Raw genomic sequence first — 16,014 nt, 5'->3', positions numbered from 1 at the left:
TAATTATCTCAACCTAGAGGTATGTTCTTTGGAATAAGTACTCTCACAAAGAGTTTGTCAAAAGGACTTGTTCTGAATCAGCATTCAGAAAGCACATGGCTTGAAATCCCATCACTGATGAGCAGTCAGATTAAAACAGTTAAAAGTTTGTAATGACATGGCAGAACATTCTGCAGAGAAAAGTAACATAACAGACATTCAAAACAATTTAATTCTGGATGAATTAGGCTGAAATATTTTTCCCAATAGAATAACTCTAAACGATTTCCTAAACCAGCTATAGAAGAATGCATACACAAATGGATTAAATGTAGAATTGGAATAACCAACCCAAGCAAATAAATCAAATACAATGTTTGGAATTATATATCCAATAAAGGGATCAATTAAAGAACAAATAAAATATGGGGTCCAAAATAAAAGAAAAACACCTATGACAATTGCTAAAGTTTTGGTGGCTTTTATCTCAGTTTTCTGCTGTGAAGGCTTCTTTTGGATGCACTGAATCGAGCGTGCTTGTCTTTGAGCAATGTGGAATATTTTCAGGTATATGCTGACCATCAGAGCAGCAGGGATGTAGAAACAGAGCACTGTGAACACAGCGCCTGCTGTTTTACTGAGAAACAGGACACAGATTCCCTCGCAGGCAATATTACTGTAGTAAAAATCTTCAACTCCCAGAATGCCGAGCTCCAGAAATGTCATGCCAAACCCCACAAAAGCAGAGAGGGTCCAACTAGCAATAATCATAAATAGAGTCATATTTGTTGCCATTTTACTGTGGTACAGAAGAGGCTGACACACTGCATAATATCGATCTACAGAAATTATACACAGATTTAAAATTGAGGCAGTGCACATTGTGACATCAAGACTGGTGTGTATTTTACAGAATAATGTCCCCAAATACCAGCAGGTCTCCACAGAGCGTAACATACTGGGAGGCATCACAAGTCCTCCTACAAGCAGATCAGCTACAGCCAGAGACAGAATGAGGTAGTTAGTTGGTGTGTGAAGCTGTTTGAAATGAATGATGGTTATGATTACCAGGAGGTTTCCAATTAATGTGAGAAATGATATCAGGCCGAAAATAATATAAAGTAATAACTGAGCCTCTTTTGGAGAATCAAGTTTTTGGCATGAACAGAGTTGAGGGTTTTCTTGTATTACACTATCGTTGAGACTTGTTTTGTGGCCCATATTGTTTACCTAAAAATCAAGAAAAGAAAATTAACATCTAAAGTAAATGAATATTTTCAAACTGTTTAAACATATTACATGCTAAACACATTCTGTTATTTAAAAATAGAAAAATCCGAGGCTATATCACATATTGTTTTGCAATCTTATGCAGGACATGTGTATGTAAAATAAGCTCTGAATCAGATCTTACCTCTACTTGCAGTGGGCAAAGCTGAGAACAGAGGACTGGAGAACTCAGATTTATAGTCTTTACACACCTGCATTAAATCACATTTAGACCCCTCCCTAGACACTCATCTCAGCTGGTGAACACAAACATGTGCTTGTATGAAACACAAATAACTTTTCTGCTCCTGTTCTGCACCCCGTGGTGTCAGGTTTCCCTGCCCCAAACTCTCAGTTGGATAAAAGAGGTTTAGAAAATGAATGAATGAATATCGCTACAGGAATGCGAGTGCATGGAAGGTTTCTGCTTGACTCCTTACTTGTTCTGGAAATACATTCTACCTTATGTCACCTTCTAGATAAATACTACAGAGTAGAGTTCAGCTTTTTACGTATATCCTAGTATACAGTTCAGTACTTTACATATAGAGTATATGTACAGAGTTCAGTACTTTATGTTTAGAGTATACTTATAGAGTTCAGTACTTTATGTATATCCTAGTATAGAGTTCAGTTCTTTATGTATAGAGCATAAATTCAGTACTTTATGTATAGAGTTCAGTGCTTTACTTATATATTAGTATAGAGTTCATTTCTTTATGTATAGAGTATAGAGTTCAGTACCTTAAATATATATCCTAGTATAGAATTCAGTACTTTACATATAGAGTATATGTATAGAGGACAGAGTTCAATCATTTATGTATAGAGTTCAGTACTTTGCATATAGAGTATAGTGTCCAGTACTTTGCATATAGAGTTCAGTGCTTTGCGTATAGAGTATAGAGTCCAGTATATTTTGAATAGAGGTCAGTACTTTGCATATATCCTTGTATAGAGTTCAGTACTTTACATATAGAATATAGAGTTCAGTACTTTACATATAGATTAGTTTGTATAGGATGCTTTAAAGCATTTGCACAAGAACAGATTGGTAAAAAAAAAAAAGTTCTAAAAAGTTTGGTTCTTGAATATCTGTGCATCATCTACTTTAAAGTATGTTTGAATAATTATTCGTTAAATATCCTAGTGTAGTAGTGTAAATGTTTCATTGTAACTTCACAGGAAAAATATGTAAAAGTGTTATTTTCAGGAATTCAAGCAATTGTGGTGCTAGAGCCCTGACATTTATAGCCTTTTTGTGCTTTATTTATTTATTTCTTATTTAAATAAAGATCCAGCTCTCTAGCAAAGCAGCCAGATCATCCATTTAACCTTCTTAAGTGACGGCCTCTGTCAGAGTCCTACTTTCAAAAATGTTGATTCAGTCTACTTTGTTGGCTGGAGAAAAGAAAGGTTGGATGCAGCTTTCAGTGCTCAGACAAATACATTGGGCCATTTTGTGTACAAAGCCATTATAATAAGCTTCCTTTATATTTCTAGGTATTTTGATTAACAAATAAGACTATTCAATTTAACTTCTTATAATTTTATCAATTTGCTCCATCAATTTGGATGCACTGAAGCAAGTAATTAATAAATTAATTAATGTCTTTTACTGATTTGCTGATTGCATTTTTTATTAACTGATAGGTGGCCTCCCTACACCTCTTTATTATATTGTTTCCTTAATTGCAATATTTGGTTCATGGTGTGTATCCAGGGCTGATTGGTCAAAGATTTTAATCTCAGTATGACTACCCTGGCTAAAATATTTACATACAACTAAAAAATAACTTATTATTCATGTTGTTGTTGATGATGTTGTTGTTGTTCCTGTTCTTGTCAGATACATTTGTGAATGGTCACTGATTAACAAAAAAATTATTCCAACATACTAAAACTCATATGTCTAGTAATATATACATGCAAGTAAAGGTACAGAGGTTATTATGAATATCAGCTTACATCAACACATTTCCTCGCTTATGGAAATTGCCTGAATATATAATTTTGACTTCAGTGTCTGAATATCTGTGGGGAGCACTGTGATGTGTGGGTTAAGTGTACAGAGAAGAATTTGCCAGGCCGTTGCACAGGGACAATGTAGTCTTCTTACAATTAAATCCAGTCAGCAAGGATTTGTCATGGTAACTATCTGTGTGCATGAAGTGCAAAAGTGCTGAGCTCGACACCTGTGTTATACTGTGCATTCATAGGGATGTCAAAGAAATAAATACAGGCATAGATGTGTAAAATAATTACATATTTTAACATCATAATTATCTCAACCTAGAGGTAAGTTCTTTGGAATAAATACTCTCACAAAGAGTTTGTCAAAAGGACTTGTTCTGAACCAGCATTCAGAAAGCACATGGCTTGAAATCCCATCACTGATGAGCAGTCAGATTAAAACAGTTAAAAGTTTGTAATGACATGGCAGAACATTCTACAGAGAAAAGTAACATAACAGACATTCAAAACAATTTAATTCTGGATGAATTAGGCTGAAATATTTTTCCCAATAGAATAACTCTAAATGATTTCCTAAACCAGCTATAGAAGAATGCATACACAATTGGATTACATGTAGAATTGGAATAACCAACCCAAGCAAATAAATCATATACAATGTTTGGAATTATATATCCAATAAAAGGATCAACTACAGCACAAATAAAATATGGGGTCCAAAATAAAAGAAAAACACCTATGACAATTGCTAAAGTTTTGGTGGCTTTTATCTCAGTTTTCTGTAGTGAAGGCTTGTTTTGGATGCACTGAATCGAGCGTGCTTGTCTTTGAGCAATGTGGAATATTTTCAGGTATATGCTGACCATCAGAGCAGCAGGGATGTAGAAACAGAGCACTGTGAACACAGCACCTGCTGTTTTACTGACAAACAGGATACAGATTCCCTCACAGGCAATATTACTGTAGTAAAAATCTTCAACTCCCAGAATGCCGAGCTCCAGAAATGTCATGCCAAACCCCACAAAAGCAGAGAGGGTCCAACTAGCAATAATCATAAATAGAGTCATATTTGTAGTCATTTTACTGTGGTACAGAAGAGGATGACACACTGCATAATATCGATCTACAGAAATTAGAAACAGATTTAAAATAGAAGCAGTAGACATTGTGACATCAAGACTGCTGTGTATTTTACAGAATAATTTCCCCAAATACCAGCAGGTCTCTACAGAGCGTATCATACTGGGAGGCATCACAAGTCCTCCTACAAACAGATCAGCTACAGCCAGAGACAGAATGAGGTAATTAGTTGGTGTGTGGAGCTGTTTGAAATGAATAATGGTTATGATCACCAGGAGGTTTCCAATTAATGTGAGAAATGATATCAGGCCAAAAATAATATAAAGTAATAACTGAGCCTCTTTTAGAGAATCAAGTTTTTGGCATGAACAGAGTTGAGGGTTTTCTTTCATTACACTATGGTTGAGACTTGTTTTGTGGCCCATATTGTGTACCTAAAAATCAAGAAAAGAAAAGTAAATGAATATTTTCAAACTGTTTAAACATAATGCATGCTAAACACATTCTGTTATTTAAAAATAGAAAAATCAGAGGTTATATCACACATTGTTTTGCAATCTTATGCAGGACATGTGTATGTAAAATAAGCTCTGAATCAGATCTTACCTCTACTTGCAGTGGGCAAAACTGAGAACAGAGGACTGGAGAACTCAAATTTATAATCTTTACACACCCGCATTAAATCACGTTTAGACCGCTCCCTTGACACTCATCTCAGGTGGTGAACACAAATGTGTGCTTGTATGAAACACAAATAACTTTTCTGCTCCTGTTCTGCACCCTGTGGTGTCAGGTTTCCCTGCCCCAAACTCTCAGTTGGATAAAAGAGGTTTAGAAAATGAATGAATGAATGAATTATTTATTTATTTATATTTATACAGGAATGCAAGTGCATAGAAGGTTTCTGCTTGACTCCTTACTTGTTCTGGAAATACATTGTACCTTATGTCACCTTCTAATAGATAAATACTACAGATTACATTTCAGTACTTTGCATAGTTTAGACTAGAGTTCAGTACTTTATGTATAGAGTATTTGTATATAGTTCAGTACTTTACATATATACTAGTATAGGGTTCAGTACTTTATCTATAGAGTATATGTATAGAATATAGAGTTCAGTACTTTACATTGTGTATATCCTACTATAGATTTCAGTACTTTGCATATAGAGTATAGAGTCCAGTACTTTATATATAGATTATAGACTTCAGTACATTTTTTATCAAATCCAGTACTTTTTGCAGAGTTCAGTACTTTCCATATATATCCTAGTATAGAGTTCAATATTTTACATATAGATTATAGTTTGTATAGGATGTTTTAAAGCATTTGCACAAGAACAGATTGATAAAAAAAAGTTCTTTCAGTGCTCAGACATCAGGCTACTTTGTGCACAAAGCCATTATTAATCTGTTCACTGTTTACATATATCCTAGTATAAAGTTCAGTACTTTATGTACAGAGCATAGGTACAGAGTTCAGTACTTTATGTATAGAGTTCAGTACTTTATGTATATCCTAGTATAGAGTTCAGTACTTTGCATATAGATTTCAGTACTTTATGTATAGAGTTCAGTATTGTACATATATCCTAGTATAGCGTTCAGTACTTTGTGTATAGAGTTCAGTACTTTACGTATAGAATATGAAGTTCAGTACTTTATGTATAGAATATATAGTCTGTGTAGGATGTTTTTAAGCATTTGCATAAGAACAGATCAATAAGTTCTAAAAAGTTTGGTTCTTGAATATCTGTGAATCATCTACTTTAAAGTTCGTTTGATTAACTACTCATGAAAAATCCTAGTGTAGTAGTGGAAATGTTTTATTGTAATATCACAGGAATAATATGCAAAATTGATTTTAGGAATTCAAGCACTTGTGGTGCTAGAGCCCTGTCATTTATAGCCTTTTTACACCTTATTTATGTATTTATTTATTTATTCCCTTAGATGGCAAAACATGAGGTGTTTGTGGTTTCTTGGGGTTTGTATGTATCAGACAGGAGACATACACCTCAGTTCACCATTTACTGAGAATGCGTGAAATTACACTAAATTCATCCAGTGTGTCACCATGTGACCTGGTAGGCTAGGCAGACAGCTCTTCCAAAGATGATCACAGGTAGCTGATTAAAAACTAAAGATATAGCAGCAACTGAGCAGCTCTGTCAACACGGGGACGCACTGGTTGAGGTTGAGGAGGAGTTTTCTTCCTGATAGGACAATAAAATGGCTTTGATCAGTGGGGATGTAACACATTGTTTTATGCTTTGACAAATGTCTCTAAAATAATACTGCATATTTAAACAAAAAAAAATGAATATGCCATTCAATTGATCTCCATTAAAATCAGCTCTAAAGTGTGTGAATCCTAAGTGTAACCTTAAGTAATGAACTGAGAAGGTCTCATAGATAAAGGGAGAGGATATTTTATTAAAGTTTTGATATAGACAAAGCTGAAAGAACAGTGTACCACTGTTAAAGGAGCAATACATAATTTTTCCCACCAATATGTAGCAATATTTAATAAAGTGGTTATTTATTATTTTTATTATTATTCTGTTGTCCTCAAATGAATCATTTTACGCTCCACAGAGCAGGTCCCCGAAATTGAGGCGGCCATGTTAAAAAATTGATTTGGTACAGAATATCTGACACATCCAAGTCACTAGGTGTCAGTACAATACAGTACAGTATAGTACAGGAAAATACAGACACAAACACTCTAATATAATAATAATAATAATAATAATAATAATAATAATAATAATAATATTGTTTTGTGTATTTTCCTGTACTGAATTGTGTATTTTCTTGTACATATCTGTGACAAGCCTCAAGCTTTATGATATGCTTTCAAATGAAAAGCAAAGGCACATCAAATTCAAAACAATTTCATTCTGGATGAATTACGCTGAAATATTTTCCCCAGTAAAATAAATCTAAATGATTTTCTAAACCAACTATAAAAGAATGCATACACGACAGGATTACATGTGGAATTGGAATAACCAACCCAAGAAAAGAGATCAAATAAAACAGATGGAATTACAGATCCAATTAAAGGCTGAATAAAAGCACAAATAAAAAATGGTGCCCAAAATAGCAGAAAAACGCCAATGACAATGGCTAAAGTTTTGGTCGCCTTTATCTCTGTCTTCCGCACAGATGTCTGCTGGTGGCTAGTCTTCACCTGGCCATTTTGAATCAAATGTGCTTGTCGTTGAGCAATATGAAAGATTTTCAGGTATATACTGATCATAACAATAGCAGGAATATAGAAACACAGCATAGTGAATATAGCACTTGCCATCTTGCTAAGAAACACAGTACAGCCCCCCTTGCAGGCTACATTATTGTAGTAAAAATCTTCAACTCCCAGAATGCCAAGCTCCAGAAATATCATGCCAAACCCCACAAAGACAGAGAAGGTCCAACTAACAATAATCATAAATAGGGTCATATTTGTAGTCATTTTACTGTGGTACAGAAGAGGGTGACACACTGCGTAATATCGATCTACAGAAATTAGAAACAGATTTAAAATAGAGGCAGTGCACAATGTGAAATCAAGACTGCTGTGTATTTTACAGAATGTGTTTCCCAAATACCAGCAGGTCTCCACATAGCGTAACATACTGGGAGGCATCACAAGTCCTCCTACCAGCAGGTCAGCTACAGCCAGAGACAGAATGAGGTAATTAGTTGGTGTGTGGAGCTGCTTGAAATGAATGATGGTTATGATCACCAGGAGGTTTCCAATTAATGTGAGAAATGATACACCACCAAATAAAACATAGAGTAAAAACTGAGCCTCCACTGGATAAACAGTCTTTACACACGAGTTGTTCAGAGATGCATAACAGAGTGGAGGGTTTTCCTGTATTATACTCTGGTTAAGAATCCATCTGTGGTCCATAATTGTTCCTAATAGTGAAAAAGTTCAATTGCTGTAATCGACTTAAATGTGCATTTTTAAATTCTTAACAAGCAGAGTGGCAACAAATGGATTTGAAAATTGCTTGAGCATCACACATAGGCTTCTGTCATCTGAAATGATGTCCAGTAGTAAAAGCTCACACACTGCATTTTAAATGTATTCACATTACATTAAAATGTAATACTACACATTGGTTTAAAATCATTTACAGGACATGTGTATGTAAAATGAATATCTGAAATGCACATTTTCAAGCTTCCTAAACACATTTCACACTAAATGCTTCCTGTTGTTTTTAATAACAGAACTTAAACTGCACTTATTGACAAATAAAATAAATGCTGTTATATGCTGTAAACGTACATATTATTTCAAAAGAGGAAAATCTGACATTGTTACATATCGTTTTGAAATCATATGCAGGACGTGTATGTAAAATAAACTCTGAATCAGACCTTACCTCTGCTTTCAGTGGGCAAAGCCAGGAACAGAGGCCAAGAGATATCTGATTTTATAATATTACACACCTAAAACTAGCACACCCATTGAATCACGTGTAGACTTGTCCCTTGGTGTTCCTCTTAGGTCATAAGATTGAAGAACACTTGTATGACACACAAACATCAATCTGTAGGTAGCAAAGAACATGGAGGATCTCTGCAAATTTTCCAGTATTGGAAGTGCATCTTATGTCACAAACTGTTGAATAGTTTCTTTATTTTCTTCAGTTCTCATTACATCAATAGAGATTTTGTACAAAATAGATCATCGTGTAAAAAGTTTTGGAATTGACTGTAAGAATCACCCCTCAATCACCTGTTTTATGAATCATGAGGATACGGGGATGAGTCGCGTATAACAGAAACATACTGTCATGGTACGCTCCCCCCACAAGTCACGTGGTACGGCCTGCCTCGTGCTGGGCGGTTCATTTAAGTTTGTAGTCACACCCACGTGAAGGCACGCACCTGTTTAGGGTTAAGTGTTAGTGTGTCTGTCTATTTAAACCCCCATCAGTGCATGCCTCACCGTTGGTCATTGTTTGAATGTAATATCAGTAATCATGTTTGTGTAGCCTGTGTTAAACGTGTGTGTGTGTGTGTACGTACGGCAGCCTGGAGTTCACTATCCTGGAAGGGGAAAGCATCGGGAACCATGTCCCTAGGGAGCGTTTGTTATCGGGGAGTGTCTCGCCCCGCCGCATGTTTCACAGAGCTGGCCAGACTGCCCTGAAGGAGGCAGAGAGCCTGCCTACTTCCCTCCTGTTGGGAGGTCTCTCGCGACATCAGTTCCTAGGCCGGCTCATGTTGGGTGGGCACCAGCCAAAGCCGTTCTGTGTCTGTGTACATGGTGGCCTGGGGTTCGCAGTCCTGGGATGGACGTGTCGGGAGCCGCGCCCCTTGGGAGGGGGTTCTGTCACGGGACGCTCCTCCCCATGAGTCACGTGGTATAGCCTGCCACGTGCAGGGGGGTTTATTCATGTTTGTAGCCACACCCCGTGAACGCACGCGCTTGTACGAGATTAAGTGTTAGTGTGTCTGTCTATTTAAACCCCTGTCGGTGCGTGCCTCATCGTTGATCATTGTTTGAATGTAATATCAGTAATCATGTTTGTCTAGCCTGTGTTAAATGTTAAAGTCGTTACTGTTAAGTATGTCTGTTTTCATCGTTAATGTTATTTGTGAGTGCCACCATCATCTTAATGTTTTTGTATCTTTAAATGTTTCACTCTCACGAGAGAGTCTGTGCGTCCTGCTCCACGCCCTTCGGCACTTGGGCATTTGTTACACATACGTTTATTCACACGGAACATAAAGACTACATAGCACATAGGCTAATGTATCGTTAAACACCGACAACAGACAACAAAACAATAGATGAACATAATTACACATGCAAATGATGAACATAATTACACACAGGTGTGATACATGGGGGGGTGTGGCCACACAGATGAACATACACACACATACACAAACACATACAAACACACATGCGGATACATTTGGGAGGAGGGGCCGTGCCGTGACAGAGCCCTCCCCAACTCCCAGTGTGCCAGCCTATCGGGCTACGGCCCCAAAACCAACGCCAAATGGCGAAGCCAGAGGATCAAGCGACCCGACACAGTCCAGCGCAAGCAGGACAGAGAGGGAAGGACAGGGACCAGGACGACAACTGACACAGTGACGGGCACAGTGACAGGCACAGGCACCAAGGGGAACAAAGCATCTGGCACAGGCAGCGTGACTGGGACAGACACAGTGACAGGGACATGGTACAAAATGACACAAGCGACTGTTAAGGAGTACAGGTAATCCGGAAAGAGCCCCGGGCTCCATTGTCGGCTGGGCGGGAGTCCTACACGCCTGTGGGGGATCGCCCCTCGCCGGTTTGCGGAGGTGATGACTTCCACGTATCTGTTTCAGGAAGTGCACCAGCTACTCTGCCCATCTCTTGGGTTTGGCACTGCTTCACTTCCCTCTTGCCTCTATTAGACTTGGTTATGGTCGATAGCTTTGTGCCTTAGTGAAGGGAGATTCCTCCTCAGATGAGGGTGCCTCTAGATGTGCTGCACAGTAAGGCATGCTGGTGCCCAAGTGATACCTCCTGGGTGGAGCTTTTGGTGGTATCTTAGGTACCAGAGGCTTGTCCTTCTTGGAGATGGGAGACTGAACGTCACTGTCAGTGGGAGGGTCCCCATGGAGGACCTCCTCCACCTCCATTGGCGGATCCTCCACATAGTTGGACTCCAAGTCAAACCGGAGACTGACGTTGCTCTGTCTCCATAGTCTGTGTAACCCTCATAGTAATCCATGTAGGGGTTGTAGGACCCAGTGAAGTCTACATGCCAATGGACCCAGCGGAGTCCAAGTGCTGATCCTCATTGTCTAGCTGGGTTCTGTATAACTCCGCAGAGTCCAACCTCAGACTATACCCAGGACCCCCCTAAATTCATCCAGTGGCCTCCTCCTCTGTTGTGGACTCATGGAGCGAGGCCAGGATGACTGAAGGTCTCTCTGCGGGGTAGCAGGACCCTACAGAGTCTGACTCTCAGTACTGGAGATTATTGTACCAGTCCCGGTAGCCCGACTTGGGTCCATATGACTCCACCAAGTCCGCACCTCGACCACATTCGGGGCCAGCCCCAACTCCCCCAGTGGCACTCTCTCCTGCTGTGGGAGTCAGGATTGTGCCCAGGAATATAGAGGGCTTTCCTGCGAGGGCTGTGGGAGCTTCCTTTTTTCCCTTTCGTCCCAGGCATCCTTCAGTGGTCAGTGTTTCTCTAACACAAGGAGGCTAAGCAGGCTGCGGGGATGAGTCGCGTATAACAGAAACATAGATTTATTCGCATGGAACATAAAAACTACGTAGCACATATGCTAACATAACATTAAACCCAGACAACAGAACAATAGGGTTTTTTATGCACACATAAATGATGAACATAATTACAAACAGGTGTGACACATGCGGGGCGTGACCACACAGACGAACATACACACACACACAAACACAGATGGGTTAACATTTCAGAGGAGATCTATACTGTGACATTTTAGGATAAAAAACAAAACTGATTCACTGAGCAGCAAACAAAAGGAGTTGGTGAAAAGGACAAAAAGAACTAATTGATAAACAAACAGGCTCAGAAGCTAGCAGTAGGAGTGTGACTGTAACCCCACTAAGGGCTAAAGTCCAGGAGTGGGGGCAATCTGGACATCAACGTACGACCTTGAAAGGTGAGCATGGTGGAAGTACCTGATGAACGTCTTGCTGGCCAGGACCCAGCTTCCTTCACTGGGTCTGTACACTTCCCAGTCCACCAGGTCCTGGAGCTGGCCTCTGGGCCACCTGGAGTACAGCAGGGTGTTGACAGGATAGGCAGGATGTTCTTTTAATGTGCAGGGCCAACAGAGGGCCAGAGGAGGGGCATTGGCCTCCAGTGGACCCATGAATGACAAGCTTGAGGGCTGAGATGTCGAAGGCTTATGATATATGGCTGCTCCCAGGCAAGTTGACCCTGTACATGGCATCATTAATATGCTACTGGAAGGTGTATGAACCAATATACCAGGGCTGTAGTTTCCCACTGGGACTGGTCTTGCCATCCTTGGTGACCACCAACACTCACTCTCCTGGGTGGTAAAAGCGGGTCTTGAGCACTGTAGGAAGATCAGAAAGGGCCAAAAATCTGAGAAGTGGTCAATGACAGTGAGAATGGTGGTAAACATATCCAGTTCCAGGAGATCTTTCATGAAGTCAACAGCAATGTGTGACCATAAATGGTCAGGACTGGGCAGCAGAAACTGCATGTCTGCATGGCATCTTAGTCTGGCCACATGAACCAGAGGACATCCCTCTGAATAGACAGCCACCAGTAGTGGTTGGAGAGGAGTTAGCCAGTCAGCATGGATCTCGAGTGACCTGCCCTGACCCAATGAGTTGGGTGGATAGGTGACTAGAGAGGAGTGGCACAGCAACAGTATATACAGTTTGTTGCCATGGCATAGAGGATGCGGGTTGGCTTGGGTGATGTAATGGTCCAGATCCCACTCAATAGTCCCTAGGAAGCAGGAAGGGGGCAAAATCTGGATGTCTGGGTCAGCATGTGATGATGACATTGAAACAAGAGAAGAATACAGATCACCTGGCTTGCTGAGAGGTAAGCCGGGTTTTTGTGATTGGAGATGACCACAAAGGGGTTTTGGGTAACCAGTGCTTCCACTCCTTGAAGGCTAATTTCAAGACCAAAGAGAGCTCTATCTTTCTCCTTAAAGGAGTCACTGGCCAAAGCACGAGAGATGGAGGAGTTAATACCCCCTGAATGTACTGCTCCATGATCTGATTTTCCTCCTGGGAGAGGTGATTAGTCCAGGCACCAGGTGATGGTGACGGTGACATTGAAAGGGGGGATAGGGATGTCGGAGTCTGCATTCAGGATCTTGACAGGTGGATCGGAGGGGGATGTTCCCAGACACAAGACAGTGTATGCAGCAGAAAGGGACCTAGCAGATCATCTGTTTGTCTGGACAAAAAATAAGGGGATTGTGTAGCCTTAGCAAATGGAGCTGTATTGTTTGTAACTTCAGAGCTGGTTTGTAACAGAATCAGGGGGGTCTGGTGTGTGTCATTGGCATGGGTAACTGGAGTGCTGCCACTGACCAGTCCCCAGGTCATAAAAATCTCTGCTGCACAGAAGTCATCACCACAAGCAGACACATAAAGATGTGTACAATTTCTCACAATAGGATTTTACCATAAATATCACTAAAATATGTCAAGACAAAACAATTATTGTTTCATTAAAAAAATATGTTATGACTACTAAATATGAATCAGACAATCAGCATGTCATTAGAGATGGAAAATAACACAATCTGCATAATTTAAATTGTCATACCACAATTATAAATATTTTAATTGTATCCTCATCACAGTGAACAACAATAATAATATGCATTCTCATCAGATGTCATATATTGCCATGGCAACTCTGTACATTTCTGATAAGTATGTCTGTTTCCTGTGGTTTTTTTTTGCTACCATTCCTGCACTCTTACCGCCAAGATTAAATTGTCACTGACTCATGACCAGTGTTTAACGGGACTGAGGGGAGTTAACCTGCACTGCTCCACCACTCTTCACTGGATTAGTGTCTATGCTGCTGGTCAGGAAAATAACATACATTCCTAGATATGCCTGTGCTGCAGACTTGTGTCTCATTTCTGTACTTGCAGAACTTCTGAGGGACAGACAGGGGGTGTAACATGTTTACACACTTCAAAGGCCCACGACTAAAAAGCAAAAGTACAGGAGTTTCAGTGAAAAACATGTATGACTTATAAAAGCATATAACCACAGTGCCAGTTATTCAGGAGTAAAGATAATAATCTTGCACACACTTAAAATAACTTTAATCTGGATGAATTAGCGTGAAATATTTTCCCCAGTAGAATTACTTTAAATGATTTTCTAAACCAGCTATAAAAGAATGCATACACAATGGGGTTGCAAGTGGAATTGGAATAGCCAATCCAAGAAAGGAAGTCAAACAAACCACGTGGAAATACAGGACCGATAAAAGGATCAAACAATGAACAGATGAAAAATGGTGCCCAAAATAGCAGAAAAACACCAATGACAATGGCTAAAGTTTTGGTCGCCTTTATCTCTGTCTTCCGCACAGATGTCTGATGCTGGCTAGTCTTCACATGGCCACTTTGAATCGAGTGTGCTTGTTTTTGAGCAATGTGGAATATTTTCAGGTATATACTGATCAGAACAACAGCAGGGATATAGAAGTACATCATTGTGAACACAACACTTGCAGTTTTACTGAGGTACACAATGCAGCCCCCCTCACAGGCAATATTATTGTAGTAAAAGTCTTCTGCACCCAGAATGCCGAGCTCTAGAAATGCAATCCCAAATCCCACAAAAGCAGAGAGGGCCCAACATACAACGATCATAATCAGAGTAATATTAGTAGTCATTTTAACAGGGTACAGAAGGGGGTGACAGACAGCATAATATCGATCTATAGAAATTAGAAACAGATTTAAAATTGAGGCATTGCACATTGTGACATCAAGACTGCTGTGTATTTTACAGAACAGGTTCCCCAAATACCAACAGGTCTCTGCAAGGCGTAACATACTGGGGGGCATCACAAGTCCTCCTATAAGTAGATCAGTTACAGCCAGAGACAGAATGAGGTAATTAGTTGGTGTGTGGAGCTGTTTGAAATGAATGACGGCTATGATCACCAGGAGGTTTCCAAATAATGTAAAAAATGTTATGAGGCTAAATAAAATGTACATAAATGTTCGAGTCTCCATTGGATAAACAGTCTTTACACACGAGTTGTTCAGAGATGCATAACAGAGTGGAGGGTTTTCCTGTATTATACTCTGGTTAAGAGTCCATCTGTGATCCATATTGTTTTTCTCTAGCATCTGCAGTGAAAGAGAAAATTAGTATTTTAAAAACAGTTTAACAATATCATGTGGACTGAACTGTTTAAAAATATTTATTTAAGAATATTTTTAATTTTAAATGAAGCTTAATCTGAAATCCTGATTTTTCATATTATCTGGCATTACAGATTACTTCTATAAAAAACCTCAGTCACAATAGAAATCTAAACAGTTAAACACTTTACATTTAAACATGCATCACATGAATGTGTTTTATGCAATAGTAAAATTTAAACTTATATTCATTATTTTCAAAATTACAAATATTTGTATGCTTGTGTGTAAAATTACTGTTGTGTCAGGAGACTTACCTCTGTGTGCACTAGGGCTACACAGAGGACGAGTCATTTATAGTTACACACCTGTACATCATAATCATGTGTTCACAATTAGCCAATGACAACATATTCCTCAAAGCAAGCATGCTCTCAATTGGGAAGCATTAGTATGCTTAAATAAAACTTAAATCCCCTTATTTCTGCTTTTGCAATACTAAGACACTGGTTTTAATGTGCACTCTGCTTTATACAAATGTGTTCAGTGGGTGCAGATCAGCTGCTGATATGGCTGAAGAAAGAGCTCAGCAGAGGATATCAAATGTTTGTGTTTTTATTAATGTACTAATTTAAAGTAGTAGATTCATGTAGAACTGACAGCACTGAGTACTCAATGGTGCCAGTGGGCCTGGGTGGTCTTAGTCCCTGGGAAGGTCGTCATGGAAGTTATGGTGGTGTTTGCTGGTGGCATAGTGCTTATGATGTGTAGTGGTGTTTGCTGGTGGTATAGTGCT

General features: G+C 39.3%; 4 protein-coding genes across 4 annotated transcripts; all 4 read right to left on the bottom strand.

The window, feature by feature from the left end:
• Positions 1-74: 74 nt before the first annotated feature.
• Positions 75-1,203, bottom strand: LOC113587400 (trace amine-associated receptor 1-like). Its single transcript, XM_027026038.3, has one exon. It carries the CDS (start codon positions 1,198-1,200, stop codon positions 199-201), a length of 1,002 nt encoding a protein of 333 aa, XP_026881839.2. The 5' UTR covers positions 1,201-1,203; the 3' UTR covers positions 75-198.
• Positions 1,204-3,725: 2,522 nt separating this feature from the next.
• LOC113587382 (trace amine-associated receptor 1-like) lies at positions 3,726-4,727 on the bottom strand. The gene has a single exon (XM_035529041.1). The coding sequence runs from the start codon at positions 4,725-4,727 to the stop codon at positions 3,726-3,728; it is 1,002 nt and encodes a 333-aa protein (XP_035384934.1).
• A 2,003-nt stretch (positions 4,728-6,730) lies between these two features.
• Positions 6,731-8,713, bottom strand: LOC145659898 (trace amine-associated receptor 1-like). Its single transcript, XM_081723324.1, has one exon. It carries the CDS (start codon positions 8,224-8,226, stop codon positions 7,192-7,194), a length of 1,035 nt encoding a protein of 344 aa, XP_081579450.1. The 5' UTR covers positions 8,227-8,713; the 3' UTR covers positions 6,731-7,191.
• A 4,972-nt stretch (positions 8,714-13,685) lies between these two features.
• LOC113587380 (trace amine-associated receptor 1-like) lies at positions 13,686-15,185 on the bottom strand. Its single transcript, XM_027026024.3, has one exon. The coding sequence runs from the start codon at positions 15,183-15,185 to the stop codon at positions 14,151-14,153; it is 1,035 nt and encodes a 344-aa protein (XP_026881825.3). The 3' UTR covers positions 13,686-14,150.
• Positions 15,186-16,014: the final 829 nt, after the last annotated feature.

The sequence above is a fragment of the Electrophorus electricus genome, chromosome 2 (assembly GCF_041902795.1).
Source record: "Electrophorus electricus isolate QZ-2024a chromosome 2, ASM4190279v1, whole genome shotgun sequence".
In the NCBI taxonomy this organism is placed as follows: domain Eukaryota; kingdom Metazoa; phylum Chordata; class Actinopteri; order Gymnotiformes; family Gymnotidae; genus Electrophorus; species Electrophorus electricus.
The sequence above is the reverse complement of the archived record's forward strand: the minus strand, read 5'-3'. Positions and strand labels throughout refer to the sequence as shown.

What these genes read in the sequence shown, in the direction of transcription:
- LOC113587400 (XM_027026038.3), bottom strand. Translation starts at nt 1,200, where the DNA reads ATGGGCCACAAAACAAGTCTCAACGATAGTGTAATACAAGAAAACCCT.
- LOC113587382 (XM_035529041.1), bottom strand. Translation starts at nt 4,727, where the DNA reads ATGGGCCACAAAACAAGTCTCAACCATAGTGTAATGAAAGAAAACCCT.
- LOC145659898 (XM_081723324.1), bottom strand. Translation starts at nt 8,226, where the DNA reads ATGGACCACAGATGGATTCTTAACCAGAGTATAATACAGGAAAACCCT.
- LOC113587380 (XM_027026024.3), bottom strand. Translation starts at nt 15,185, where the DNA reads ATGGATCACAGATGGACTCTTAACCAGAGTATAATACAGGAAAACCCT.